Below are 26,883 nucleotides of genomic sequence, written 5' to 3'. Positions count from 1 at the left end.
TCTCATAAATATGTTGGTTATAACATATCAAAAGTCCTAAGAAATCCCAGTGGTAAGTAGTTATCTCTGACGGCGCAGGTTTCAGGAAGCCCACGACTTTTCTTTGTCTTGTCTTGACGTTTAATATCAGACAATTCATGCCTGATGGTAACAAATAAAATGGAAATTGCAGCAGGAAACAGTCCAGGTGCTTTACCCCAGAATGGCCGTCAACCTCACACAAACTTCAACGAAAACAAACCCTTATTATGTTCTGAATGAGAGAAATTTGCACTAAAATATGCAGAACTGACCAGGACACGTCACGACACATCAGCTGTGTTAAAAGGTCAGTTTGGCTCATTGGTTAGGGTTCAGGTCAGGCATCAGTTGCTTATAAGGGAAAGACTGTGGAGAATTAATGAAAGTCAATTAGAAATGCCGTTTCTATCCTAGGAAACACAAACTCACGTTCTGCTGAAACACATCTGTAGTCTTGGGTCATTTTAAATGATTTCACAGCAGAGCAACCTTATAATTCAAGCATGGCACATACATTTGAATATGACAGACTTCATTTTTCTAGTACTGTGAGCTTTACGCTTTACATGCTTTACCTGTCTCTTCAGCCAGCAGGTGGTCTGAGGTTTGATGCCCAGCTCGTGCTCAGCTGTTGGCTCAGCCTGGAGTCGAGGCAGCAGAGGCAGGAGGAGCAGTAGGACCTTGGGCAGCAGCAGCAGCAGCAGCAGCAGCAGCCGGAGTGAGGGATAGAGAGGGAGGAGCCTGGGTATAAACCAAACAAGCCTCCACGCCCTGCAGTCCAGGGAAGTTTCTCCGCATTCTTGCCATACACACACACAAACCTACACACACACACACACACACAGAGAGAGAGAGAGAGCTGGGAAGAAGAAGCTCACACTCGGGGCTGGGTAAGTGTGTGTGATCGTTTGATTGTGGTGTCTTTCCAGGAAGTCTGCCTTGATGTTTTTTTTTGTAATCTCCCCCTCCCTCTCTGTGCTGTCTAGCAGGACTCTGGAGGGGGAGTGGGCCTGCCGTAGGACTGGAGAGCAGAACCTCAACATCCACACCCCACCAGGTATTCAGGTTCCTGAGTCATCCTCTCTGCCATTCCTTTACTCTCCCTTTCTCTCTCTCTCTCTCTCTCTGTCTCTCTCTCTCATTAAACTCCAGTGAGATGTGTTAGGAGCAAAACACAGGAAGTGCTGTGATCTGCTGGTAGCATAGCAGCAACCACTGTTTCCTCTCAAGATGTCACACAGGGGTGTGTGTTTCACGCCTGTGCAGCCAGCAGCTGTCAGAGCTGTGAGTGCAGGCATGATGAAGAGCCACATGCAGATCAGCGCTGGGGCTTCAAGCTGTGACGGTTGCATGTTCAGCTTCACATGCAAATCTAGCAGCTCCCTAACCTGTCCACTGCCATGACAAGTGGGAATAAGTGCTGATGCAAATGCAACAGTAAAATGGCAATTATGAAATAAAATGACTAATTCTAGTCAAACTACAGCTGCAATCCGTTATGTAAATGATGAGGAATAAAATGTCAGCTGCAGCCAGAGTGAGGATATTACAAGGCTTGTTGCAAATGGACGTCTGATAACAGGTAGATATGTTCTGGCTTCTAGCTAAAAAAAAAAAACTGGTCCAGTTGTGTTTTCACAGCATTATCTCTACAGGCTAATAATCTGCTCCTAACATGGTTATGTTTGTTCATGATTATGTTATTAAGATAAAACAAAGCCAGCTAGATTCTGTTCTTTCATTGTTATTTGACCTGAGCACTGCATAGAACACAATAGAATACAATAACAATAGTTGTATCTGACTATGCAGCAAAATATTTTCTGCTTAAATACATATGCAATTGTTTTTGCATGTTTATTCTTGTTATATTTTGATGGTGTCATCCCAGCTGAGAAAATGTTAACAAAATGTAATTTACAAAGTGACACATTTATGCATTGTGGGTTTTAAAGAGGTGACAGCACTGCAAGTGGCTTTGCAAGTGGTTTTAAAAAAAACTTCTTTTGGTAAGGTAGATGAGCTTTCAGGCCAGAAAGTGTAATAGGAGAATCTGAAACAGTTTGTACCAACTCCTTCCTCAGCCTCACCATGAGCACGGTAGGTGGTGATGGTGATGATGGCGGCTGCGGAGGCGACGCGGCTCAGAAGACGCAGTGGCCGGGCAGCCTGAGTGATGGCGGCATGGGGCCCGGCTGGACCAAGGTGAGCTGCCCCTGCTGTGTGTCGGAGCGGGTCGAGCCCCTGGTGCTGGTCCAGCTTGGAGACCAGGTCCGCCCCGAGACCAAGAAGTGGCTCATCAGACTCATTGGAGCTCCGGTGAAGGATGGAGGTGAGCAAAGTGACTAACTCAGGGTGACAAGCTGCAGTAACCCAGAGACTGTTTGAATGTAATCACCTTGCACTGAATTATGTCCTGTCATGTTTCAAAATTTAAAAAAAGGTAACAAATGGTAAGATAACAATGAAGAAATGATGATACAAAATAGTTATTGATAATGATGTAATGATTTGTCATTGGATATGTGTGATTTAGTGCATCACTCAGTGTTAATCAGGAGTGATGCTTTAAGTAAGTGGCCACTCTGCAGACTCCTAGAACTAATGGGTCATTAACTTGGTGCCTCTTCTGAAGTAACTAACCATTAGCTAGTGTATTATATGGTCCTCGTCATTCAGGAGCTGCTTTTTGTTAACCAGCAGTTGATTCTTTATCAGTCCTCGGTAACTGCTCAGGATTTTGTGTAGTTAATTGTAAAGTGTTACCAAAAACAGATTGAACGTGGGGAATCCCGGCACAGGAGCTCCGCAAGATGGACCTCGTTTGAATGCATTTGCATATCGTCCCAGTTGCATGTCATCATGTTAATTAAACAAATGCCATGGGTGGATGATTAACAACGTGAGGCGGTTCAAGTCAGCTGATGCAAAATGAGAGCGATACTGAGTTTATGAGTAGTTCACTTCTCAGGCCACCAATCAGGAGATGGAACTGTGTGTGAAGAACAGCAGAATGCATTCCTATTAGATAAATACACGCTGCACATACATGAACAGCTACACACATGAACTCTGATATGCAGTAAATTATATCCCTTTGATACAAAAAGCAAAGTCACTTCATTTCTTTCAAAAACATGGTGGAAAGCTGATTAGACTGAATTAGCAAAATAATTACTGGAGAATAGGCAGGGAGGAGAGGTCCACTTGATTATTTGCCTTTCCTCAGATCATTTAGCATCAGTTTGTCCTTTCATCATGTTATTTCCTGAGGACAGCCCTCATTTTCTTTGGCAACTTAACTAAACATGCACGCGTCATCCCTTCCTTCCTCTTTTTTGCTCTCCTCTTTTCCTTCATCCCTTTTTCTTCCCTCACTTCCTTAAAACAAGTTCAGTCATCCCTCCACTGTGCTCTCCCTCCCCAGGTGCTGCGTTATTGGCCCACCCGGGCGAGGATGCCTGCGGTGACATCATCGTGGTCTCTGCCCCAAAGTGCACTTTACTCCGAGCCACAGAGGAGCTGGGCCTGTGTAAGCCTTATCGCAGCGGGGACATGGCAGCCTTCTCCTACCATGACCGCGACAACTTCAAAGACTCAGGTGACCAGGCCTAAACACACCCTCCAACACGATCCTCCAGCCCACACGGCCACAGAGGTCGTTTGTTCGGACCCTCTAATAAGACCCACAGGAGCGTTTCCTGACAGAGTAGCACATTCGCCCCACAGGAGCGTCTCTAATACGACCCACAGGAGCGTTCCCTGAGCCAGCTAGCACACCAGCTCACAAAGTAGCCTGCCAGCCACTAAAAATACTTGGTTAAGGTGAGGAAAAGCTTATTGTTAAGGTAAATGGAAAAGCTTGTTGTAATGGTTAAAGTTAGGAAAAGGTCAGGGTTGAGGTTACATAAGGGATAATCAAGGAGTGGGTGAGTGTTAACAGGTTTCAAGGCTCGACATGGAGAAAAGGACTTTGGAAAGAGGAGGAAACTATAAAAACCTGATAAGGAGTCAGCTTTGACAGCTGTGCTTTTTAATGTTGCCATGGTTACACGTTAATGGATGACCAAATTAAATATGAGCTGAACGTGTGCAGTAGTGCAACACACAGTCCATGGTATAAGATATGTTACTTAATGTTCACTGATATTAGCCACCAGCCTCCTTATATGGACTTATGCTGGTTAATAGGGTTTTTGATCAATATCAACGACTCCAGGTGCTTTTAGTAAAGGAAGAGTTCACTCAGACTTTGCCCCCAAATGAAATCATGAAGTCAGTGCCCTGAGAGAAGTTAAACTTTTCCCAGCAGTGAACCTGGTGCCAGCAGGTTGGTAGTGTGCATGGTGAGCATGGCAGCGCTGCAAGGCACCATATTTAGGTCACTGGTAATTAGAGAAATACTTGCCCTCCGGTACCCTCCAGTTAAGAGAGGCGGGATGCTATCCTGTATGAAGCTGAGGCAGTGGAAGCTACAGCATGCACTCACAAAAATACAGTCTGACTCGTGGATGAGCATAAACACACTTTGGCAGGAGCACAGAGGGCAACATTGTGCTGTTGGTCTGCATAGTCCTAACATATATATTTTTGTGTGTTTGTGTCCATGTGTTGCTCTGTGTCCGTGTGTGTGTGTGTGTGTGTGTGTGTGTGTTAGACAACATGGAGGTCTTCCTGACCCTGGCGGAGCGACAGCACATAGTGAAGTATGAGCTGGACGGTGTGCGGGCGCAGAGGGACCTGAGGATACCCGGGCTGCCCGACAGCCTCGCCCTGCAGCAGCGCGACAACATCTGTGAGTGTGCTCACCTGACGCTCATCTCAATATCCATGTTTACGAATCATTTTGTTTGAAAATCTGAAAAAAAAAAAAAGATCACTCTGGGGTGGATTGGGAAGATTGCAGCTGTTTACAATGCAAATCAGTTTACAGAGACTGAAATCCCAGCCGCTGAAATTGGAAATTGTAAGTAAAAGAAACTTTACTGCACACTCTGTTTGACTGACGAGGGATTTTTATGAAGTGCAGAGCAAAAATATACAGCGGTGTATTAGGGCCATTGTAATGGGGGAAAAGTGACAGCGCCAGGGTGGGAGGGCAATATAGAGAGAGGAATATTCTCTGAGATTTAAGTGGTAAGTTTACTAGAAAAAAAATCACAAGTTTATGAGAAAAAAACTCAGAAAAATATTTTTTCCTCTACTCTGGGATTTAGTAAGAATGAAATCCTGGTGATTTTAGCCTGAAATTGCAATCTTCTCATCAGCATCTGGACTCTGAAGAGACGTTGCTGTGACTCGGGACGATTCAGAAGAAAACAATCTTGTGATTCTGGGCTAAAATCAGCAGGAATTCCTTATTGCTAAATTCACGTTTTTTTTTTTTCTTCTAAATTTGTGACTTTTTTCGCATACATTTTTTAAAATTTAATCATGGAAATTCTTTTGTTTTTGTTTCAGAATATTACCCACCCACCCTGGCTCCATAATTTTTGTTTTTCCCACAATATTAATACACCAAGGTAAAAAAAAAAAAAAATCCACAGCAATGATCAAAAATGTCACCAAACTGAAAAAATAAATAAATCATCTCTCAGATTGTGTGGTGTGCTCTCCCCCCTGCCTGTAGCGTCCCGTCTGAGCCACACATTCACAGCCCTGCTGGGACAAACCCACTCATCCATCCTGGTTTGTTGTTTGCCTGCCGTGTCATGAACCACGCTGGCTTGTAAACATGTGGTATCTCATCAGATTGTGCACCGGAAAGAATAATAACTCTGTAATCCTGACAGGCGTAGAGAGGGGCGGTGACTTAACCATGTCCTGCCAGTGTCTGGATGTCCCATGTGTATCTGTTTTTTTGCTTACCTCAGCGGTTCTTCTCTAGACTCTCTTTTAATCGTTAAATGGCCCTCTGCTGTGTGCCGGAGCCGCGTGGGCTCTGTCGTTTTGAACTGGGCCCTCCTTTGCCTTTGTTCTGATGCGCTGTCTGCACGCGAGTCTACGCTGCGGCCAGATGTGTAATAGTGAGTGCATTTGCAGGGAGTAAGCTGGAGCACGCTGGTGTGATTTTGGACACGCTTCCCCTCCACCACCAGGACAAACTCAAGGCTCTCAGTAAAGCCTGGTACTCAGGGAACCAGCTGACTCAGCCTCTGGGTAAGTGGAGTACACGGCACACACTCCCATGGAAATAAAAACCCGTCGTGCCCAGAGTGCAGCCCATTTGGTCACCTGTTTGTATACTCAGTAATCCCAGTTTGGGTTCCTGCCCAGCACCTTTTGTTTGCATGTAAACCACAAATTTTCAGTGTGTGGTCAGTGCAAACATGTTGTTAAAGTCACAATGAAATGAAATTAAAAAAAAAAAAAAAAAAAAAAAAAAATCATCTTGTGGCAATGTTTTCATGCCAGAATAAATTTGTTAAGCCCCAGGCCCTATAACCTGGTTCAACAGGAAATAAATTAAGGAAGCAAGAGGCTCTGAAAATGTTGTTTTTTTTGCGACTTTAATGCATTAACAACTTATTGTTTATGTGAAAACAACATGCAAACAATGTGTGAATGAAGGCATAAGTGACACATAACTGTGAGTTGCCTGTCTTGCTGCCGTCTCCTGTATCCAGATGAGGTCCACTCATATTTTGGAGGTACGGTGGCCTTCTACTTCAGCTTCCTCGAGTTCTACACCTGGTCTCTGCTCCCGCCGGCCGTACTGGGCGTGGCCATCACGTACTTCTCAGGTAAATGTGTGTATTTGTATGTGTGTTATTGATGGACTTCTGTTCTGTTGTTGGGTGTATTTTTAGTTGCATGCTGTTCAAGAGGAAACTGAGCTAATAAAGTGGCTCATGCTTGCTCGGTGCAGGTGCGGTTGAAAAGGAGGCGGTGGACTCAGTCTCGGGGTCAGACGTCCCGAGTGATGAGGAGGGCTCGGTGAGCGGTCACATGGTCCAGGCTGTCTTCAGCATGCTGTGGTCCACGGTTGTCATGGAGCTGTGGAAGCGTCGCAGTGCCTCCCTCTCCTACCGCTGGGGATCCTTCCACCTCGCCGAGCGCTTTGCCGAGCCACGACCCGGTTTCCATGGCGACATGGGGGTCAACCCCGTCACGGGCCGCGTGGAGCCGCTGTTCCCCGATTGGAAGAGGAACCTGCGCATTGCCGTGGCATCAGTCCCCGTGGTGTGCCTGTTTCTAGGTGGGAACTTTCCTCTAAAATCATACATTTTACAACTGAATGAAATTATTGAATTCACCAAGAAATGTTGCCATATTATATTTTTTCCAAAAGACATAAATAATGTTAAATATATTTCACAAATGCTCACAGATGCAGTGAAATGCTATTCACTCAAACTTTTAGCTTAAGATCCAACATTCCCTGTTCCTCTTAATAGGAACTGGGATTGTTGTGAATAATATTGTGTTTCATAAACACATTACACCCTACGACTAATCGACCTTGCTGGGTATTCTTTATCACAGAGGTAAAAACTTACTCTAAGTCATCAATTACCAGGAAATAATGTTCAGGTCCACCGGTAATATGCATAAACAGGAAAACTTCTCTCTGGGAATCTCTCCGACGACATTTTGAGCTGAGCAAAACTAATGTGGACGACTTTATTCCGGTGATGGAAAACTGGTGTGAAAAAGATCTGAAGTCTCTGCAAGTTCATTTTCATGAGGCAGTGGAACGAATGGAAACCAACAGCTGGAGAAAAGGGAGGAAAAGTGATATCAGAGTTCTAAAATACGACTGTTTGCCTTGGAGGACGATTTTAGCAGAAACATGAAGTGTATATACATTTTGTAGATTTGCTAAACATGTAAAATCACTGATACGGTCCTTTACAAGGAGGTTTCCACCCCAGAATGCCTTTATTTGGCTTTAAAACACTTTAGGACAGGAGCTGAGGTGCAGAGCAACAGGGGCTAACTCGCCATGTATTTGATGATGCATCAACGTCAGGGGAGTTTTGAGTGGGGAATGACCTGTTCTAGTTTCTATCCTTGTTTTTTTTTTTTTTTTCCACTGTCTTGTGCTTTAGTATTTTTCACTGGTTTGTGTCACCATCTGCAGAGGAAAAGTGAGTTTCCTCTTAGTTTGGTCACACCAGCACCATCTGAACCACACATGAACATAAACTTTAGGCCCGTTTCCACCGCCGGAACTTCGGGGTAGTTTTTACGGGGCCATGGCCGTTGTCGCGTGTCTCCACCGCCGGAACCACCCTGAAAGAGAGAGTTCAGGAACCTTTACACGGGCTAAAACACAGCCCTGCCTCGGGGTAGGGACTCTGAGTGGCCCCGAAAAAATGCCTGGGTTTATTCACGGCGCGATGTGATGTCAACAGAAAGCAGGCGTCCCTAGCAACACGGCCAACACTACCAATCTAACGCTAACGTGCTAGCTAACGTTAACAACACACTTTTTAGCCGGCATTTTTAGGGGCGCTAACGTTAGCTTTAGCGGACGTTAGCTAACACTAACAACAGGCTTTTATAACAACACACATTTTGATCGCGCAAGGTGACTTTACAGGAACCTTCCTCCTACTCGGCCCTCTCAGTGGAGACACGGCAGGTGAGAGGGCCGAGCGAGAGGACGTTCCTGTAGCAGCTCCTGCCCCCCAAATACTACCAGGAACATTTTGGTGGAAACGGGCCTATACAGGAAACAGGGAACCCAGATAGCAAAATACAGTGATTCAACGTTGAATTTTGGTCAAATTGGTTATTTTTGGTTGAGGTTGATAAATCTATGTTGATTCAATGTTTAATTACAGCTACCATTTCAACATTTGAAAAAATGTTGTTGAATCAGCATTGTATAGATGCTGGTTTTTCAATGTTGAAATGTCAACATTAAATAGACATGGTTTCAATGTATGGTATGCTGTGCATCTGTGCCCCCGCCCCCCACCCCCGCAGGGGTAGGCGTGCCGTGGGAAGCTCGCGAGACCTGCTCTCTCCTGAGACTGCAGGAGACCCAAAAGAGTAAAGTGGGGCGGCACGGTGGTGCAGTGGTTAGCACTGGGTTCGATTCCCACCCAAGGTCCTCCCTGCTAAAAAAACCAGCATAGACCAGCATGGATTCTTTGCTGGTCTATGCTGGTTAATGCTGGTTAGTGCTGGTCTGATGCTGGTGTAGCTGGTGGACCAGCATGGAAATGCTGGTGGATGCTGGTGGACCAGCATGGGATGTTGTTGGACCAGCATCCCATGCTGGTGACCAGCATGGGATGTTGTTGGACCAGCATGGGATGTTGTTGGACCAGCATCCCATGCTGGTGACCAGCATCCCCCAGCAAACATGCCCCAGTGGGGCCCACGCAGGCTTTTTGTGGGCACTGTGGGCTAGGGCCAGCCCAGACCAAACCTACACCGGCCCAGTGCTGGCTTGCCCAGGCAAGGCCCAGAGCTCTGAGCTCACCACGGGCTCTCCGTAAGCAGCCCATAATAGTGGATTGCCCACAGAAAGCCCATGTTGGCCCAGTGTGGGCCAGCCCATTTGGGTCCAGAGCAAGTTTTGTACCTTTGGGCCCATGCTGGTTTTGTGCAGGCAGCCCAAAGTCATTTCCCACGCTTTGGCGGCTTTTTTTTTTTTTTTTTTTTTTAAATGTAATTTGAAATTCAGAGAGAGACTGCATTTATAGCCTCTGCACAGAATGCATAAAAAATCCATTATTTGAATTGGATTGTGTCTACACATGATCACTTAAAAACTCATCAACAAATATTATTTTTTGTTTTTAACAAGAAAAGCCTATAATTTTTAATAGATAATATAATAGATAATAGATGTTTTAAAAGGTTTAGCAGGGTTCAAAATTAACAGTTTACCATTTTTTTGGTCAATAGACCTCATTTACATAAAATTATACCTCATTTTTTAGTTAAAAAAAAAAAAAAAGCAGAAATTCTGAATTATTTTGACAATAGTTAAACTCAGGCATATAAATGGATGGATTATCGCAGACTGGTATATGTGAAAATGAAATGAAATCATTTCAAGTGTTTGGACCACCACCCAGCACCACCCAGTGATGGGCAGATCAAATTGACCAGGGAATATCACAGGAGGGGAGAAACTGAAAAAAAAAAATATATAAATAAATTATATATATATATATATATATATATCCATAATTCAATGCAAGTAGTGATCATCAATTTTATTTGAAGTGAGTGTAACAGAGAACCATCTGCCATTTTCAGGCAGTTATATGGAAGAAAATATAATTTTAAATATAAAAGAAAAGTGAACACGGGTCAGTTTGACTCAAAGACCACAGAATAGTTAACTATTAACATTTAACATAATCAATTTAGCCAAAGCTTCCAAACACATAGTGTCGTCGATCATTGGACTTACAGTGGCAGATGAAGACGGACTCCTGGCTAACGAGCTAAACACCGGTGATGCGCATCGCTTTTTTCCCCTTTTTTCACCGGAGAGCAAGTCCAGGCGCTGTTTACAACCAGTGAGTGGCAGCGGGAACGGCCAATCACACATTAGCAAGAAACGGCAGAGCCAATCGAAGAGCTTGTGGGCGGTCTCAAGGGAAACAGGCTTCAGCTTGAGCGGCCGTTTTCCGCTGGGTCCCAGTGCTTGACCGGTCTCCATTTAATATAGCGTAACATTGTTTTTGGACAGTAAAAACTGCAGGGGACCAAAACTGCCTTTTGAAAAAGTGGAGGGGACATGTCCTCCCTGCCCCCTCCCCAAATTACGTCCGTGCTTGGAACTATTTTCTGCTGAAGAGGTGCCATATATCACTACGCACTTGAGCCTCTTCACATCCCCACCGGAACAGAACGCGACCGTTACTTCTTCTGGCTGAAGGTGGTATTTTGCCGAGGTGAGTTTTAATTGTAATGTTTCATCTTAAAGTTTAATGTTACAGCAAATATTGTCATAGTGTGTGTTCTCCTGGGATTGTATTTGAGTATGGTTTTAGTTAATTCAGACCATTAGCCATTTTTTCGAACGTTGACGAATGTTAGCTATCTTTGTCAGCTACCAAACCTTGACGTTGACGGTTGGCTTAGCTTAAACTTCACTCAGCGAAAAATAAATATAAGGTTGGGCTAGTGGTCCCTATCATCCTGTTTCTCATATTCCTCATGTCCGATTACCACAGTGGCCCGCGAGAGTATTTAATTTTCTGACAACAGTCGGGGCTCCAAACTGCGACCAGATCGTGGCATTTTGCCGTTTTTGAGACAGCGCCAATATTTTCACAGCTTCTCTCGCAAAGCACGCGCGTCGTTGTGCGTGGAATTTGCCGACGTTTTTCTTTTACTATAATTTTAATAATCCATGTTGAGGGGGAGAGAGTTCACCTGTCTGAGTGTGTGCGTGAGGAAGGCTGAGGGTCCGGGAATGATTTGTCAGCTGCGTGGGTCACACCACCTACACTCCTCGGTGTGGGTCTGTGCCTTTTTCAGCTAACGTCACAGTCTCTCCGTATGTACTATGTTTCTGCGGATAGGAGACAGAGGGGGCATTTGTTAAACATGGCCTTACACCCTCTACTTACTCAAGTCCACTTTGTTTGCGCCGGTTTGCGCATCCTCACGGCACTTCACGGTTTACTCATGCTAGTCGTGGAGGGTCCACAGTGTAAAACGGAGTTCAGTACGTGTAAGAGTGAGGAGGCAAGCACAGTGGAGAAACTCAGCGAGAGAAATGTATTGTGTACCAAGTAGGCTACTGTACGTTAAAGGCTACTGTACGTTAAAATAGACTATTAGAAGTCAGGGCTTAACGTACACAGCTTTTTTTCTGGCTAAAAATGAAGTGATACTTGGAGGCCGGTGTCTGATGCGTGTAAGTGACTTGTAATGGGCAGCATGGTGGTCAGTATTAGCAGAGATAATATTACCAAGCAGCTGTTTTTTTTCCAGAACTACCAGTCAGTTTTTAAATGACTGCATTCATCAGAAATAGTTTTCTTTTCATCAGTAGCTACTTCCCATGTGAACTGTTATGGATTTGGATTATTTTTATGGACTTAAGTCAGAGCGAGTAGATGAGTCTGTTTGCTAGGGGGAAAAAAAACACTTGTCAGGCTGACCATTGAGCGCTGATAAAAGTGATAAAAGAAAAAATTTCCTGAAGCATTTAGCCTCAATAAAGTGTGATGAACAAAAGACACTTTTATAAAATTATGGGTTATTAAACCGTGACTTTAAAATCAGGACATCAGTGAAAACAGACAATACTAATAATCAAAAATATGAACGTTTCTTTTCAGTAAAACTTATTTGTGTGCCTCTGCCTGACACAGTGCACAGTTTAAATACTGCATGCAGGTTTTTATTCAGTGCAGATGTTTGTTGATCAGGTAACAGTACAGAGAGAGAAACTCAGATGGCTATGAGCCTAATATTACAGCACTGATGTGCTCAGACACAAACAGCTATTGAACTGACTGACAGCTGATCCAGATGTGATCAGGTCCGAACGACACCTCCCTAAAACTCCTTCCCTTCATAACCGCTAGTTCCTGGACATTTTTAGACATAAAAAAAATGTCGGCAAATTTACAAGTTGCACACGTGCAAGTGGTTGCCAAATATGCTTGCGCTGTCTCAAGGGTCGCTGCAAAAAGCGACCATTTGGTCGCAGTCTGGAGCCCTGTACAACAAATGACAACAAATGACACACCCAAATATGCTCATAATGTCAAATGTTATCTTCAAACAAACAATGTGAATTCTAGAATAAACAGATACTGTAACGTGCTTTTATTGTCTTTCACAAGGAAAATTACCCACGTCTTGGCCTTCTTTCTCTACTCTCCTTCTCTCTCACTCCATCCCTCTGTTTCTCTCCCTCTTTGTTCCCACCCTACTCTCTCTTCCAGGACAGAGACAGAAAACCAAGAAGTACAGACAGAAGAGGAGTTGATCTTGACTTCCTGGTTTGTGACACAGAGTAGAGAGATTAAGGTATATCTCTCTCTCACTCAAGCACACACACACAAAGAAGGAATACATCCACTCTGTCAGCATATTTAACATGATATTCACTGCTACGCTGTCTAAGTGATTGAACATGGTGCGCAACTCTGGAAATAGAAAATTAATATGTGGAGGACAGTGTTGATATTGTGGCGGCCCGCCAAAAATAAATGACTGTTTGGTAACACTGGTATTAGAAATAGCATATAGATACTGCTCACTACACACATTATTTTATATAGGCCCCTTTACTTTTATGTTTCAGAGGCTGTAAGAAAATGCTCCCTCCAGCCAAGTCCTCAGGATTCTGAAGTTGAGGATGAGATTAAGGTGTGGCTACGGAATTCAAGAGACAGCGGGTGGACGAATGGAGCGCTAGCAAGAGACTTTGGGGGAAGAGTGAGCTTTGCCAATCAATACATCACCTCAATTGAAGTATGGACATGTTAGCAGCACACAAGAATATATTTTCAGCATCAGAGGTCAGAGTTTTTGCAGTTTTTGCTTTTTCTTTGTTTGAAGTATGGGCTGAAAAATGTGTCACTAGTAACTGAATTTGAATCATTCATATTTGAATTTTGACTACAGTTCCTCTCATGTTCCGTTGACCATGTTTAGTAGGAAGAGCTAGGGGGTCACGAACAATAGATATCAATAGATCACCAGGTGATTTCACTGATTACCTCACCTTGTATCAGAAAGGAGGAACCAATCAGTGAAATCACCTGGTGGAGGTTTCGGTTGGAATGAAAACCTGCAGCCTCTTGGCCCTCCATGGCACCAGTTTGACAACCCTGTCTTAAATGAATAAGGCTGCAATGTGCAGAGTAGAGCATTTTTCATTCAGTGTAATGTGTTTGTATTTAATAAATGAATTGATTGGAATCCTTTTGACTATTGTACATTTTTGACAATGCATACATCAATGACCACATCCATTTCAGATGTATGGAACTCCCAAAAGAAACTACACTACTAGCTGAAATACATTTATGTGTGGAACTGATTTATTGTTTTAGATTATTAGGGGGATTTAACTGCAAAATCAGTGTGGGCCTAGCGAGGGCGCCCTCTAGCCAGCCCTAAGTGGGCCAGTGAGCCCTAAGTGGGCTTGTAAAGGGCCACTGCAGGCCTGTTTGCTGGGCCGGCATCCCATGCTGGTTATGCTGGTCACCAGCATGGGATGCTGGACCAGCATAACCAGCACAGGATGCTGGTCACCAGCAAAACCAGCATATGTTGTGTTTTGGTGCTGGTGACCAGCAAAACCAGCATATGTTGTGTTTTGGTGCTGGTGACCAGCATTCCATGCTGGTTATGCTGGTCACCAGCATCGGATGCTGGACCAGCATAACCAGCATGGAATGCTGGTGACCAGCATAACCAGCATGGGATGCTGGTCACCAGCACCAAAACACAACATATGCTGGTTTTGCTGGTATAACCAGCATACCCCATGCTGGTTTTGCTGGTGACCAGCCTTGCTGGTCTATGCTGGTTTTTCTAGCAGGGCTTTCTGTGTGGAGTTTGCATGTTCTCCCCGTGTCTGCGTGGGTTTCCTCCGTGCACTCCGGTTTCCTCCCACCGTCCAAAGACATGCAGGTTAGGTGAATTGGAGAAGCTAAATTGCCCCTAGGTGTGACTGTGTGTGTGAATGTCAGTGTTTGTCTGTCTGCCCTGCGATGGACTGGTGTTTCCTTGCCTTCGCCCTATGAGCGCTGGGATTGGCTCCAGCACCGCGACCCTAGTGAAAGCGGTTTAGAAGATGAATGAAGAGTAAAGTGATTATTTTGGGCTTGAATGAGGCGTATTTAAAACCTACAGATGAAGGTTGAAAAGTGATGTAATGGTCCTTTAATAATAACATTGTTGCAATGTAGAATCAATGTAATTTCAATGCATTTATAGAGGAATCAATATTGATTCAATGTTCGGATTGATTGACAATTCTACATTATTTCAATGTTGAACATAATGTAGTTGAATAAATATTGAATCAATGTTGAGACTGATTGAAAATTCAACATTATTTCAATGTTGATCATAACGAGCGCTTTCAATGTTATTTTCAACGTCTGACATCAACGTTGATTCAATCTTAAGCCATGACCATATCTCAATGTTGATTCAATGCATTTTTGCTTTCTGGGAATATCCACTCAGATCTCAGACTTGGCATCAGACTACAAGGCATTTGAATGTAGGCCTACTGCACATGTGGGAAGGAAGGTGAAGCCTGAACCTCATTTATTTATCTGATACCAGCGTATGCACGGTCGGACTGGGAACAAAATTCAGCCCTGGATTTTCATTTGGACCGGCCCCCATTTTCCCCAACATACGCGCTTATGAGTTACATACACTGTGTTCCAACATATTATGCAAATGATATTTTTGTCCAATTTTCCTAAATAGTCAATGAAAATGACAGTCAGTATAATTTTCAAGTCACCAACAGTTAGAGTATAATTTGATTTTTACTGAACAAAACTCAAAATGATAACAGTATTTTTTAAAAAAATAAAAAACTCAAAATACACTGTTCCAAGCTATTATGCACAACAGATTTTCAAAACATTTTGTAGGTTGTAAAGAACTGAAAATGGTCATTTGTTGACTTTTGCAGCATTAGAAGGTCATATTTATGGACATCAAAAGCTATTTCAATCAAAAACATCTTAACAGGCCAAATTACATGTTAATATAAGAGCCCTTCTTAGATATTACCTTCACAATTCTTGCATCCATTGAACTTGTCAGTTTATGGACAGTTTCTGGTTGAATTTCTTTGCTGGATGTCAGAATAGCCTCCCAGAGCTGCAGTTTTGATGTAAACTGTCTCCCACCCTCATAGATCTTTTGCTTGAGGATGCTCCAAAGGTTCTCAATAGGGTTGAGGTCAGGGGATGACGGTGGCCACACCAGGAGGTTTCCTCCTTTTATGCCCATGGAGGCCAATGCCTCAGAGGTATTTTTAGCGGCATGAGATGGTGCGTTGTCGTGCATGAAGATGATTTTGCTACAGAAAGTACGATTCTTCTTTTTGTACCATGGAAGAAAGTGGACAGTCAGAAACTCTACAATGTAGAGTTTCTGACTGAGCGAAGTATGTAGAGTCTACATACTTCGCCAAAGTCATTTTCACACCTTCAGGGACTCTAAAAGGGCCGACCAACTCTCTTCCCATTATTCCGGCCCAAAACATGACTCTGCCACCTCCTTGCTGATGTCGCAGCCTTGTTGGGACATGGTGGCCATCCACCAACCATCCACTACTCCATCCATCCGAACCATCGAGGGTTGCACAGCATTCATCAGTAAATAAGACTGTCTGGAAATTGGTTTTCATATATTTCTGGGCCCACTGCAACTGTTTCTGCTTGTGAGCATTGGTTAGGGGTGGCTGAATAGAAGGTTTTTTTTTTACAACTGCAAGCCTCTGGAGGATCCTACACCGAGAGGTTTGCGGGACTCCAGAGGCACCAGCAGCTTCAAATACCTGTTTGCTGGTCTGTAAAGGCATTTTAGCAGCTGCCCTCTTGATTCTATGGATTTGTTTGAAACCCTCTTAATTATGCCTAATCTGAGCGAACCCGTCTGTGCTCTGACTCAGACACAAATCTTTTAACAGTGCGATGATCTCGCTTAAGTTTGTGAGAAATGTCCAACGTTTTCATGCCTTTTCCAAGGCATTGCACTAAATCACGTTTTTCAGCAGTAGATAGATCTTTTCTCTTCCCCATGGTGCTTGAAACCTGTGGCTGCAGTGTGGAACATCCTACTTAAGTAGTTTTCCTTTAATTGGGCTCACCTGGCAAACTTATTATCACAGGTGTCTGAAATTGATTTCAGTGACCCAAAGAGACCTAAGACACAATACCAGCCATGAGTTTAATTGAAAAACAAAAAATTAAATGTTTATGGCACTGAAATCCAAATTGCATAATAAGTTGGAACACAGTGTAAAGTAATATCAGGCTATTTATAATTCAGGCTAAGTGACAGATATCAAGCTGGCACCCTAACAACAGGTGTACTAACAGGGTTTCATAAAGCAAAATAAACTGCAAAGAAACAGCCCAAAGGAAAAGTTGGCACCCCAAGAGGCTTATTCACTCAACAATGGGCGAGCCAACTCTCTGTGCATTAATGCTGCAACATAATAAAACACAGATTACAAAATCACATATCATGAATACAGTCCAGGACAAAATGCATCGCTGTTATCATACAACAAAACAGCCAAACTCAGTTTTCACACTGGACAAAAGCTTTCCTTAATACAGGTCTGGCCTAATGATGATACGGAAATATGTCTGAAGTTGAACATTAATTAAGAGCGCTCCGTTTAGTCAATGATCCGACGTTGTGTTCGCAGCTGATCTGATGTAACTCCCGCATCAGGCTCAACAGTCACTGTTCAAACAGATCGATTCAGTGCGGTCGTCAGGCTGTCACAAGCTCCAGGCTGCCCCCTACTGGAGCGATCCAGAACCAGAATGACATTTATAAAGCAGCGCAGTTGCTTTACTCTCTTTACTCTGAATTTACAGTAAATGGCGGTGGGAATCAACGTAAGCTGTGTGTACTGTAGGTAATGTAATGTAAGTAAGCCTGAGTATGTTGTGACTTCTATTAATACAGAAACATAATATTAAATTCCTCCTCTATTACTGAGCCAGCTCACATGCAGTCTGCTGAAGCAAGGACCACAAAACGAACTACGGGTGTTACTGTAGTTCACATTAAGAGAAAAGAGAAGGGAGCAAATTGATTCCTCTACACTTCAATTTAGCACTTAATGAATACCAAGACCTGTGCTGTGTATGCCCCGCTGCCTAATATACGCCGCGGAAATGTGATGACGTAACAGCAATAAATGGTGGGCTGATGGGACAGGAAACACGCGCTACAGGAGAAAGGCATTTGCATCACATGCACGCGCACAGAGACCCAGAGACTGACAAGCACACGCGCTTTGTGACGTCACCGTGTCGATGATGCCACGCAGCGCAAATGGAGGTTATTTAATGACCGCTGATCTATGACCCGCCACCCCCAACCTTAACCCTAACCAAACAACACATCCTACACAAAATGTTGATGTTATCCATACAACACAGACTAACACAACAAAAACTTGCAGAGTTTGTCAGCAAACTTGCGTGGGACCTGGCACCCCGCAGTGCAGACAAACACAATCTATCATTTGCAACAGCAGATGAGATTAACAAATGTGTTTACAAAGTCGCAGAAATGCGCCTGGCAGACATCAGTGAAGCCGCACTCAAGTTTGAACACAGAAGTCAAGTGGCGAGGCTGCAGGTGGAAGTATGGCAGCTGGAGAAACAGCTGAGACAGTCACAACAGAAGCTCGAATTAAATCAGCATGTAGAATCCACAATGCTTTTGGAAGATTCTAAAGACCATGAAGCAGATTTTGATAAAGAAGTACTGATGCAAGAAGTTATCAAAGGAAAAACACGACTTCTCACACAGCAGAGGATTCTGGAGGATCTGACACATGAGTCAGCACAACTGGACAATGACAAAATCCAACTGATGGAGCAGCAGAAAAAGATTCAGGAGCAGCTTCATCCTGCTGAAAAGCAGCTTTCAAAATTACAGGCAATGAAGGAGTCATTGCTCACCATCCAAAAAGATTATTACGTGAAAGATTTCCCCTTGCATCACCAGATCATGGACAACGACAAGAAACAGAAACCACTGAGCACAAACAGACACCGTCTTCCTCATGGTAGCAAGGACAAAGACACTTTGTCTAACCTTAACAAACACAAAGACACTTTGCCTCCCCTTAACAAACAAAAAGACATTTTGCCTTCCCCTATCAAACACAAAGACACTTTGCCTCCCCTTAACAATGACAAAGTCACTTTGCCTCCCCTTAACAAACACAAAGACACTTTGCCTTCCCCTATCAAACACAAAGACACTTTGCCTCCCCTTACCAATGACAAAGTCACTTTGCCTCCCCTTAACAAACACAAAGACACTTTGCCTTCCCCTATCAAACACAAAGACACTTTGCCTCCCCTTAAAAATGACAAAGTCACTTTGCCTCCCCTTAACAAACACAAAGACACTTTGCCTCATCTTAACAATGGCAAAGACACTTTCCCTTCCCCTATCAAAAAGAAAGACACGTTGCCTCCTCTTAACAAAGGCAAAGACACTTTGTCTAACCTTAACAAACACAAAGAAACTTTGTCAACAGTTTCTCAACTTCCTCCCTTGAGACTACGTGATACCACTTACCTACAATCTGCCTTTCGCCAAGGTTTGCCTGGGTTGAAGCCTGAGAAGCAAGACACGTTTATCATGACTGAGCAAGCCAGGCGTGCCAGCAAAGAACTAGAAGCAAAGACTCAGCTCCTCGTGAGCCAGGCCAAAGCCAAGTGGCATGCACTTCTGACCCTGAAGGCAACTACACTTGCTGAAAGGTTGAGCAAAACTATGGCCCCCACCCAAATTGAGGCCCACGTAGAGAAACTCATACTAAGGGAAAATGAGCAGGAGAACGAGAGACTCCGGCTACTACAAACTAAAGTGAAATATGAAACAGAGCTTCAGAGGTTGAAGATCCAAAATGAGAGGTATAACTGGATCACATATCTTGATTATTTGAACTACAGAAAGTTCAAGCAAGAAAGGAACATGGCATTAGTCAGACTGAAAAGGACAAAGAGGAGGACTGAAACCATGGCGACGGAAGTGCACGGCTTAAAGCGGAAGATAGAGGTCCTAAAGGCTGAGAACCAGGCTAAGCAGAAAGAACTGGCCACGCTAAAGGCCGAGGTGGCACAGGGCCGAGAGGAGTTGATGAAGGTAAAGATAGCCTGCCGCGCTCTGGAGAAAGACATCAGAGAGTTAAAGGTGCACCTCCATATTCAAGAGAACCGTGTGGTGCTGCAGGATGGAGAAAAAGTGAAAAGCAGAAACCTGCTCATGCTGCCTCCAATCCAACAGCGAAGGTAGATCAGAGGAGTAGCACAGGGCACAGTGCTTACTGTATCTGGCAATGAAGGCTACAGCCACTGCAGCCAAACAGCCACTGAAATATAGCCTATAGGACAAAAATATTTCATCAGTTCATCTTTAAATATGTACATTTTAAGTATACTCACCATCTACAAAAGTTTTGGTACCACATTCATCAATATATCAACTGAGGCATTCTACACAATACTTCTTTTCCATTCCTTCAATCAGATAAGCAGCTGGAAAACAAGCGTTCATGTTTAAGGCTCCTTCAGACCCCAATAACTTACCTTCAAATATACAATCATTTCACATGTTTAAAAATGTCTGTCTTCTTGTTATGAGATTAATTGCACATGTTTTAGATGATGCTATACCTGTATATGATATAAAATTCTGTGTATATTCAGTATTATTAATTATATTTTTGCTGGGCTAACATTTGCTCATGGCCTCTCAGTGGCCATCTAGTGTTTGTGTTCACTCAAACACTTCTCATCTTTCTGATGTTTGTCTGCTGATTGTCTTAGTTGTATTGTGTCTGTTGAATTGTAGTTTTATTTTTGTCTTTTCTATTATTTTAAAATCTTAGTTTTTTCTGTCTTTGTGTTGTGACTTGTATGTTAGGACCCCCTCTAAAATGAGATGGTTCTTCTCAAGGGATTTATCCTAATGAATACATTTTCATCATCACATATAAAATATGTGCCTTACAAATTTGTAAAGTATGTGCATTATGTTTATATTATTTATATACACCATATGCACACAGGAATATTAAATTACATTAAATGGTACGAACAGTTTAAACAGTGTAAAGATATGCAGTCTGTTAACTCAGACTATCAGACTCTCCACAGGAGGCGCTAAATCATTCTGTCAGTCTAGTCCCAACCTGAAACTGATGCTGGTGGGAATTAATGTAAGTTGTAAGTATGTAAAGTAATGTAAGCAAGCCTCTGCATGTTATGATGCTTGATTTCTTCTCTCTGAGTGCTACTGTAGTTTAGGTATTGGAGAGAGGAGCAAATGTATTCATCTGAGGCACGCTACAATTCAGCACTTGATGAATGCCGAGCCCTGCATGTGTAGAGAGAATAACTGCACTGCACAATAAAGATAAGATAAGATAATTTAAGATAAGATGTACTTTATTGTCCCCTGGGGGAAATTCGTTGTGGGCAAAATAGTGCAAAGGGACTGCATCGCCATCCAAAAAAAAAAAAAATATATATATATATATATATAGCTGCTGCGCAGCAGTGGTCAGGGCCGGGCAATTTGAGGCAATTCTGAGCAACAAGTGGAGAATAGGAAGATGAAAAGAAAGGTGGTATTTTAATGTGTATTTTGCATCAGTTGAGACTTGAACGCACAGTTTCTGGCATAAAGGACAAGGCTCTATCTCACTGAGCTAATTGGCAAGTGTGAATTCATGTGAGGCTTCACAAATTGACTAAGCCAGTCACATGATAGCAGCTGCCCATGCATGGAAAGGCAGATTTCAAACCATTAAAAAAAATCAGTCATCAAGACAAAAATCTGACAATGATGATCTGCCATGGGACTGGACCTTTGTGCAAAGTTTGGTGAGTTTTGGCACATGGGAATGTTGCACAAGCTGAGGCTTGAACTCACAATCTTCGACACCGAGGACTGGCCTCTGTCTCACTGAGCTAAAACTTCACTTGCAGCTTCACAAACTGTCTGGGCCAATCACTGACATGCAGGACAGCAGCCATCCATGCATGGAAAGGCAGATTTTAAACAGCTGTCAAAAATTCAGTTATTAAGACAAAAATCTGAAAATACATATTGCATCTAGACAGCATGGAGATGTTGATCATTTGTTTTTAACAATGATTGATTTGCTCCATAAGTGAAAAACTGATGTTTAAAAATGTCATTCTTGCATTGACTCCAATTGTTCACACAAGAGCAAAATTCAAAATGCTGTCAAAAATTCAGTTTTTGAGATACAATTCTGAAATTTGCCACACATCATCTACCATGACTCCAAAATTTTGTCAATTTTTTCATGAACATTGAAGATTTATTTACAAAGAATTTGCAAGTGTATGTTTAGAGTACCATTTACAGTCAAATATTTTTAAGCACTGTAGGCTCAATTTTTGATAAATCAAAAATCTGTGTGGATTGTTTGTGTAGGACAGTCTGAAGATGCTCTGTAGCAAGTTTGGTGACATTTGAGCAAAAATTGTGGGAGGAGATAGGTTTAAGAAGTTTTACAGATTAAAAAAAAAATACAGAGTGATGATTTCATAATTTGCAATAGGTTTAAGTGTACAAAAGTTTCTTCAGTATTGGGGCTACATTTTGGTGAAAGTTGCAAAGCTGTAGCACATATGGTTGATTTGTTATGAATTTTCAAAGTTTTAAAATTTAGAGGCTTGCTGTGGCGCCACCATCAGGACTATTGGCTTGTGTTTGCATCTGAGGTAATCTGGCATGGGACTGGACCTTTGTGCAAAATTTGGTGATTTTTCGTGCATGGGAAGTAGGACTTCCTCGGAAAAAAGAAAGAAGGAAAGAAAGAAAGAAGAAAACGCAGGAATACGCAGGAGTCCTGGCAGCTTAGGCTGCCCGGCCCCTAATAATTCCAGCAATGGTGGCTGATCCAGAAATTCTCAGTGCTGTTGCCCTCCTCTGTCCTGTGCTGCAGGTCTGGTGGTGCTGGGGATGCTTGGTTTCTACTGGGGGGAGGCCCAGGTGCAGCAGCTGCACCAGGACTGGGATTCCCTGCTGTCTCAGACTTTGCTCTACTTGCCCTCTGTGGCCCACATCGTCTATACAAACATACTGGCCACTGTCTACAAGACAGCGGCCCAGTCCCTGACTGAATTTGGTGAGTGGGGAAGACGGGGAAGTGGAGGGAGCCAGGAAGTTATGAATCAATATCCATCTGAGCAAGTCATGATGTAGTGTTGAAAGATTCTTAAGATTCTGTCAGCAGAATTTGATAATCTCACATGTTTCCAATGCAAATCAACCTTTAAACAAATTTCCTTGTCATTTTCGTAATAAATGTTTTTGCTTTATTCTGGCTCAATACCTCCAGAACGGGGGTAGGCAACCGTGAGCCACAGAGGCCGAGAGGCTGCAGGTTTTCACTCCAACCAAAAACTCCACCAGGTGACTTCACTGATTAGTCCACTATTGAAAATGGGTTAATCAGTGAAATCACCTGGTGGTTTTTGGTTGGAGTGAAAACCTGCAGCCTCTCGGCCTCCATGGCACCTGGATCGACACATGTGGTTTAGAGATACTTTATAAACGTTTCAGAGACAAACTGCAGTGGAAACAGACAGCATTATTTCACACCACTGACATTTTTTGATGGCCTAAACATGTCTGCTGTTCTCCTCAGAGAACCACAGGGAGGAGTCAGCCTTCCAGAACCATCTAACGGGCAAAGTCCTGGTGGTCAGTTTATCCTCTTCTCTCCTCTCTTATCTTTATTCAAACCATCAGGACGTCCATGTTTGTGTACGTTCCCTCAACCCAAAGGTCTCATTTCTGTTCTTTTCTCTGTTCCTCCAGTTCACCTTCTTCAACTACTTTGCTGTGCTCTTCCATATCGCCTTCTACAAGCAGGACCTCCCTCTGCTTCGCAAGGTGACTTCTCATTTGTTGGCCTTTTACTATTGTGTCCTTATTTCCAATGGAAATAAGTCATGTGACTTTATTGTGATATCTGGACTAATTTTATTGTACTGTATGCACATTTGTGTACCATATTTTTAATTACTTAAATAAAATCAATCAATCAGTCACCACCAGTGATCAAATGTATGACTTACTTTGTCACTCAGCTGAGTAGAAAGGTAATAAATCAGCTTTGTGAATGTCAGTAAAGGCATGCTCATTCTGTGCCCCTGTCTCTCTGCAGCGTCTGGCTTCCCTGCTGGTGGTGACGCAGCTGGTGAACCAGGTAACCGAGGTGGTCGTCCCCTTCCTGGTGGACCACTTTATCAGCGCCCCCCACAGGACTGAGAGGGAAGACGACCCAGAGGAGGACAAACTCAGGAGGCAGCGCAAACTGCCCGCTTTCCCTGTGGGTGAACCTGCTGATCATATCAGTGTGGATGCAGAAGTTCATTTTACCTGTTTATGTGGTTTCATATTTATTGATTTCCTGCATAGGAACGTACGAATTAAAATGCAGCCTAACTCTTGTTTTGCTGCAGGGCCTGTTTGTGGAGTACATTGAGCTCCTGGTGCAGTTTGGGTATTTGAGCCTCTTCTCCTGCGTGTATCCTCTGACGGCCGTGCTGCTGCTCCTCAACAACCTGACAGAGATACGATCAGACGCCTTCAAGATCTGCAAGCTCTTCCGCAAGCCGTTCTCTGCCCCTGTGGCTGGCATGGGCGTCTGGCAGGTCAACAGATGCACACACACACAGACACACACACACACACAAGAAGAATACAACAGAAAAGAGAAGAATATTAGAAAAACAGAAGAGAGAGTATAAATGAGATACAAGGCATCTGCAGAGAAATGCCTGAGGCTGACTATACTCCCACTTCAACACCAGTGAGTCAACAGTTGTTGTTATTGTCTTCTCGTCACTGGAGAGTGATGATGAAATGAGCACAAAACTGCATTATGGTAAATAATGGTTGGGTTATGTGGCAAGGGTGCATCCGTTTTCCATTAATGTGAGAAGCGTGTTGCTGAATGTGCAGCAGAGCAGGATGCAGCACGGTGAGCGAGTCACATGCTCTGAGGGTGGCTAATTTACAAATTCCCCTCTGGATTTATCTCAGGCTCAGCTGGCCATTTTTTTCAAATTGTGCTTCATTACCAGTGGTTACAAATCTGCTTTCTCTTTTCTTTGTGTTTGCTTGTTTGTGTGTTTCAGATAGCGTTTGAGATTCTGAGCTTCGTCTCTGTTATTTCCAACTGCTGGCTGCTGCTGCTGTCACCGCGGATGCGAGAGTTAAGTCAGGAGGCCGGGATCAGCGGCACCAACAGCCTGCTGCTGGCTGTGCTGCTGGAGGTACGGCAGGGAGGGATGCTCACTGCTCGTACTTCGTTCATTTCACCATGGAACTCATTAAAAATGGGTTTTGATTTGTGAAAAAAACAACAACAATTGAACTTGCCACAATAAAGTGCTCCTGTCTGTTTATTCAGGCTACTTAAGCAAACAGTGCTGCATTTTTGGTATTTTCCCTCGAGGAAAATGCACTGTTTTTTTCTTGTCCATTTCCCCCCCTTTTTTTTTTTTTTAAAAGCGAACCCATTCTGGAAACTAAATTAATTAAAACTTAATTAATCATACAGACCAGCCCTTGTATAAAATGTACAGTGTGTGTTTCCTCTGACATTTTTCTGTGTTCCTGTATTTGTGTCTGCAGCACATCCTGATTGTAACCAAGATGGTGCTGGCCTGCCTGATCCCAGATGAGCCCGACTGGCTCCGGAAGAAGAGAGAACACATCGAGTTCACATCCATGCGGGCGCTGGGACAGCAGGTCCAAACACACTCACACATCCCTTCCACACACTGCACTCCACTCTTTCTTCCAGTTCTTTGTGGCAATTCACCAGTTTTGAACAACCATTTAAAAACCATCAACCAAGGTGTCTGAGTCTGTTTGTGACTCGTCTTCCTCTTCCCTCACAGAAGCAGCTGTCTGAAGAGTCCTGATGGATCTGCAGACGAACCTGGACTGTTCCTCTCAGAACCAGGACCTCACTGCTGTCTGCACTCAGAGCCGAGGAGAGGGGAAGCTCCACTTCACATACTGCTGAGTTTTTAAAGTGTGTGTGTGTGTGTGTGTGTGTGTGTGTGTGTGTGTGTGTGTGTGTGTGTGCTGCTGTCACAAATGAATGGTGCTTATGCAAAACACGCTATCTGAACTGCACCTATATTACAGGTACCTGTACACTGCAAGTGCAATTGTGCAATTGAAACAGCAACAGAGAAGTGCTTTGTATTTTGTTTTGTTTGTATTTATGTGTACAGATGCCCCTTAACGATGCTTATGGTTCTTTTGTCGAGGGATTTGTTCATATTTGATGAGGGAAAGTGAGGATGGAAAGTGGCCTTTCCGCTCCTGTTTCCCTTTAAAATCTTTATTTAATGAGGGATAGGCGAGGTGTATATTGTTGATTGCTCGTGGTGAACAGTTGGTGATGCGAAGTTAAAGCAGCAGAGGACATTATCGTCATGGCGATGACCATCCACAGACAAACAGCAAGCAAACATAAACACAAATTAGTCTTTATTTTCAGTAAAATGATAACTCTCAAATGAGAAAAAAAGCATTATATTGCAGTCAGTTTGGTCAGAGTCTCAGTCTACAGTGTTCAGCACAAATAATGATCGGTGGATAAAAGTGTCATATTACATTATAAATTATATTTTATTTAAAATAAGTGGGAACTGCACCCATATCACCGGACGTCAGAGTGTCAGGAGAGCGACCATGAAGCTTTTTATCATGAGGGAGTTTGCTTGTGTTTTTGTTTTCTATGTCTGCTGTTGCGTGACGTTAAATACATGCTAAGACATACACTGTGCAAATTTGATCCCAAAGTATAACACTTTAATTATGCCTTATTAGACTGTTGAAATCTTTGCACTTGTGGCCTTATTTCTGGCTCCTGGGACAGTGCTGTCCTCTCCTCACTTTTCCTCCCTGAATAATCATAGTATGACTGTGGGAAAATGTTTAAGGCCTGAGTTTACGCAACCTTTTGCTGTGTAGACTGGCCTACAAAAAAAAAAAAAAAAAAAAAAAAAAAAAGATTCTCTGAGGAGGTTCTGCATTGGAGTCGAGGAGTAAACAGCCAAAGAATTGCTTAATGCTTTGAATTTCCAGATGTAGCCTATAAATTCATTAATGTGTGGTTTT

The 26,883-nt window shown here is 43.2% G+C and overlaps 1 protein-coding gene and 1 long non-coding RNA gene across 3 annotated transcripts; both read left to right on the top strand.

The window, feature by feature from the left end:
- Positions 1 to 803: 803 nt before the first annotated feature.
- On the top strand, positions 804 to 26,775 carry ano10b (anoctamin 10b). 2 transcript variants are annotated; one of them, XM_030054596.1, is made up of 16 exons: positions 804 to 911; positions 1,008 to 1,078; positions 2,106 to 2,353; positions 3,449 to 3,622; positions 4,679 to 4,816; positions 6,064 to 6,180; positions 6,648 to 6,764; positions 6,890 to 7,219; positions 22,679 to 22,861; positions 23,384 to 23,439; positions 23,557 to 23,631; positions 23,906 to 24,070; positions 24,204 to 24,395; positions 24,882 to 25,019; positions 25,381 to 25,497; positions 25,650 to 26,775. In XM_030054596.1, the coding sequence occupies exons 3-16, from the start codon at positions 2,113 to 2,115 to the stop codon at positions 25,671 to 25,673; spliced, it is 2,067 nt and encodes a 688-aa protein (XP_029910456.1). In that variant the 5' UTR covers positions 804 to 911; positions 1,008 to 1,078; positions 2,106 to 2,112; the 3' UTR covers positions 25,674 to 26,775. The 2 variants fall into 2 exon arrangements, with proteins under 2 accessions (XP_029910456.1, XP_029910457.1); XM_030054597.1 differs by having other exon boundaries at positions 811 to 911; positions 1,011 to 1,078.
- On the top strand, positions 10,844 to 13,915 carry LOC115361232 (uncharacterized). Its single transcript, XR_003928402.1, has 3 exons — positions 10,844 to 10,886; positions 12,897 to 12,981; positions 13,259 to 13,915. It is a non-coding gene; the product is annotated as an uncharacterized LOC115361232 (long non-coding RNA).
- Positions 26,776 to 26,883: the final 108 nt, after the last annotated feature.

This window comes from Myripristis murdjan, chromosome 6 (genome assembly GCF_902150065.1).
Source record: "Myripristis murdjan chromosome 6, fMyrMur1.1, whole genome shotgun sequence".
Classification (NCBI taxonomy): Eukaryota; Metazoa; Chordata; class Actinopteri; order Holocentriformes; family Holocentridae; genus Myripristis; species Myripristis murdjan.
The sequence above is the reverse complement of the archived record's forward strand: the minus strand, read 5'-3'. Positions and strand labels throughout refer to the sequence as shown.

Bases quoted from the DNA above. Each gene is read 5' to 3' on its own strand.
- ano10b (XM_030054596.1), top strand. From the start codon at position 2,113: ATGAGCACGGTAGGTGGTGATGGTGATGATGGCGGCTGCGGAGGCGAC. The intron at 6,765-6,889 runs GTAAATGTGTGT...TGCTCGGTGCAG, and splicing joins GGCCATCACGTACTTCTCAG to GTGCGGTTGAAAAGGAGGCG. The intron at 25,020-25,380 runs GTACGGCAGGGA...TTGTGTCTGCAG, and splicing joins TGCTGGCTGTGCTGCTGGAG to CACATCCTGATTGTAACCAA.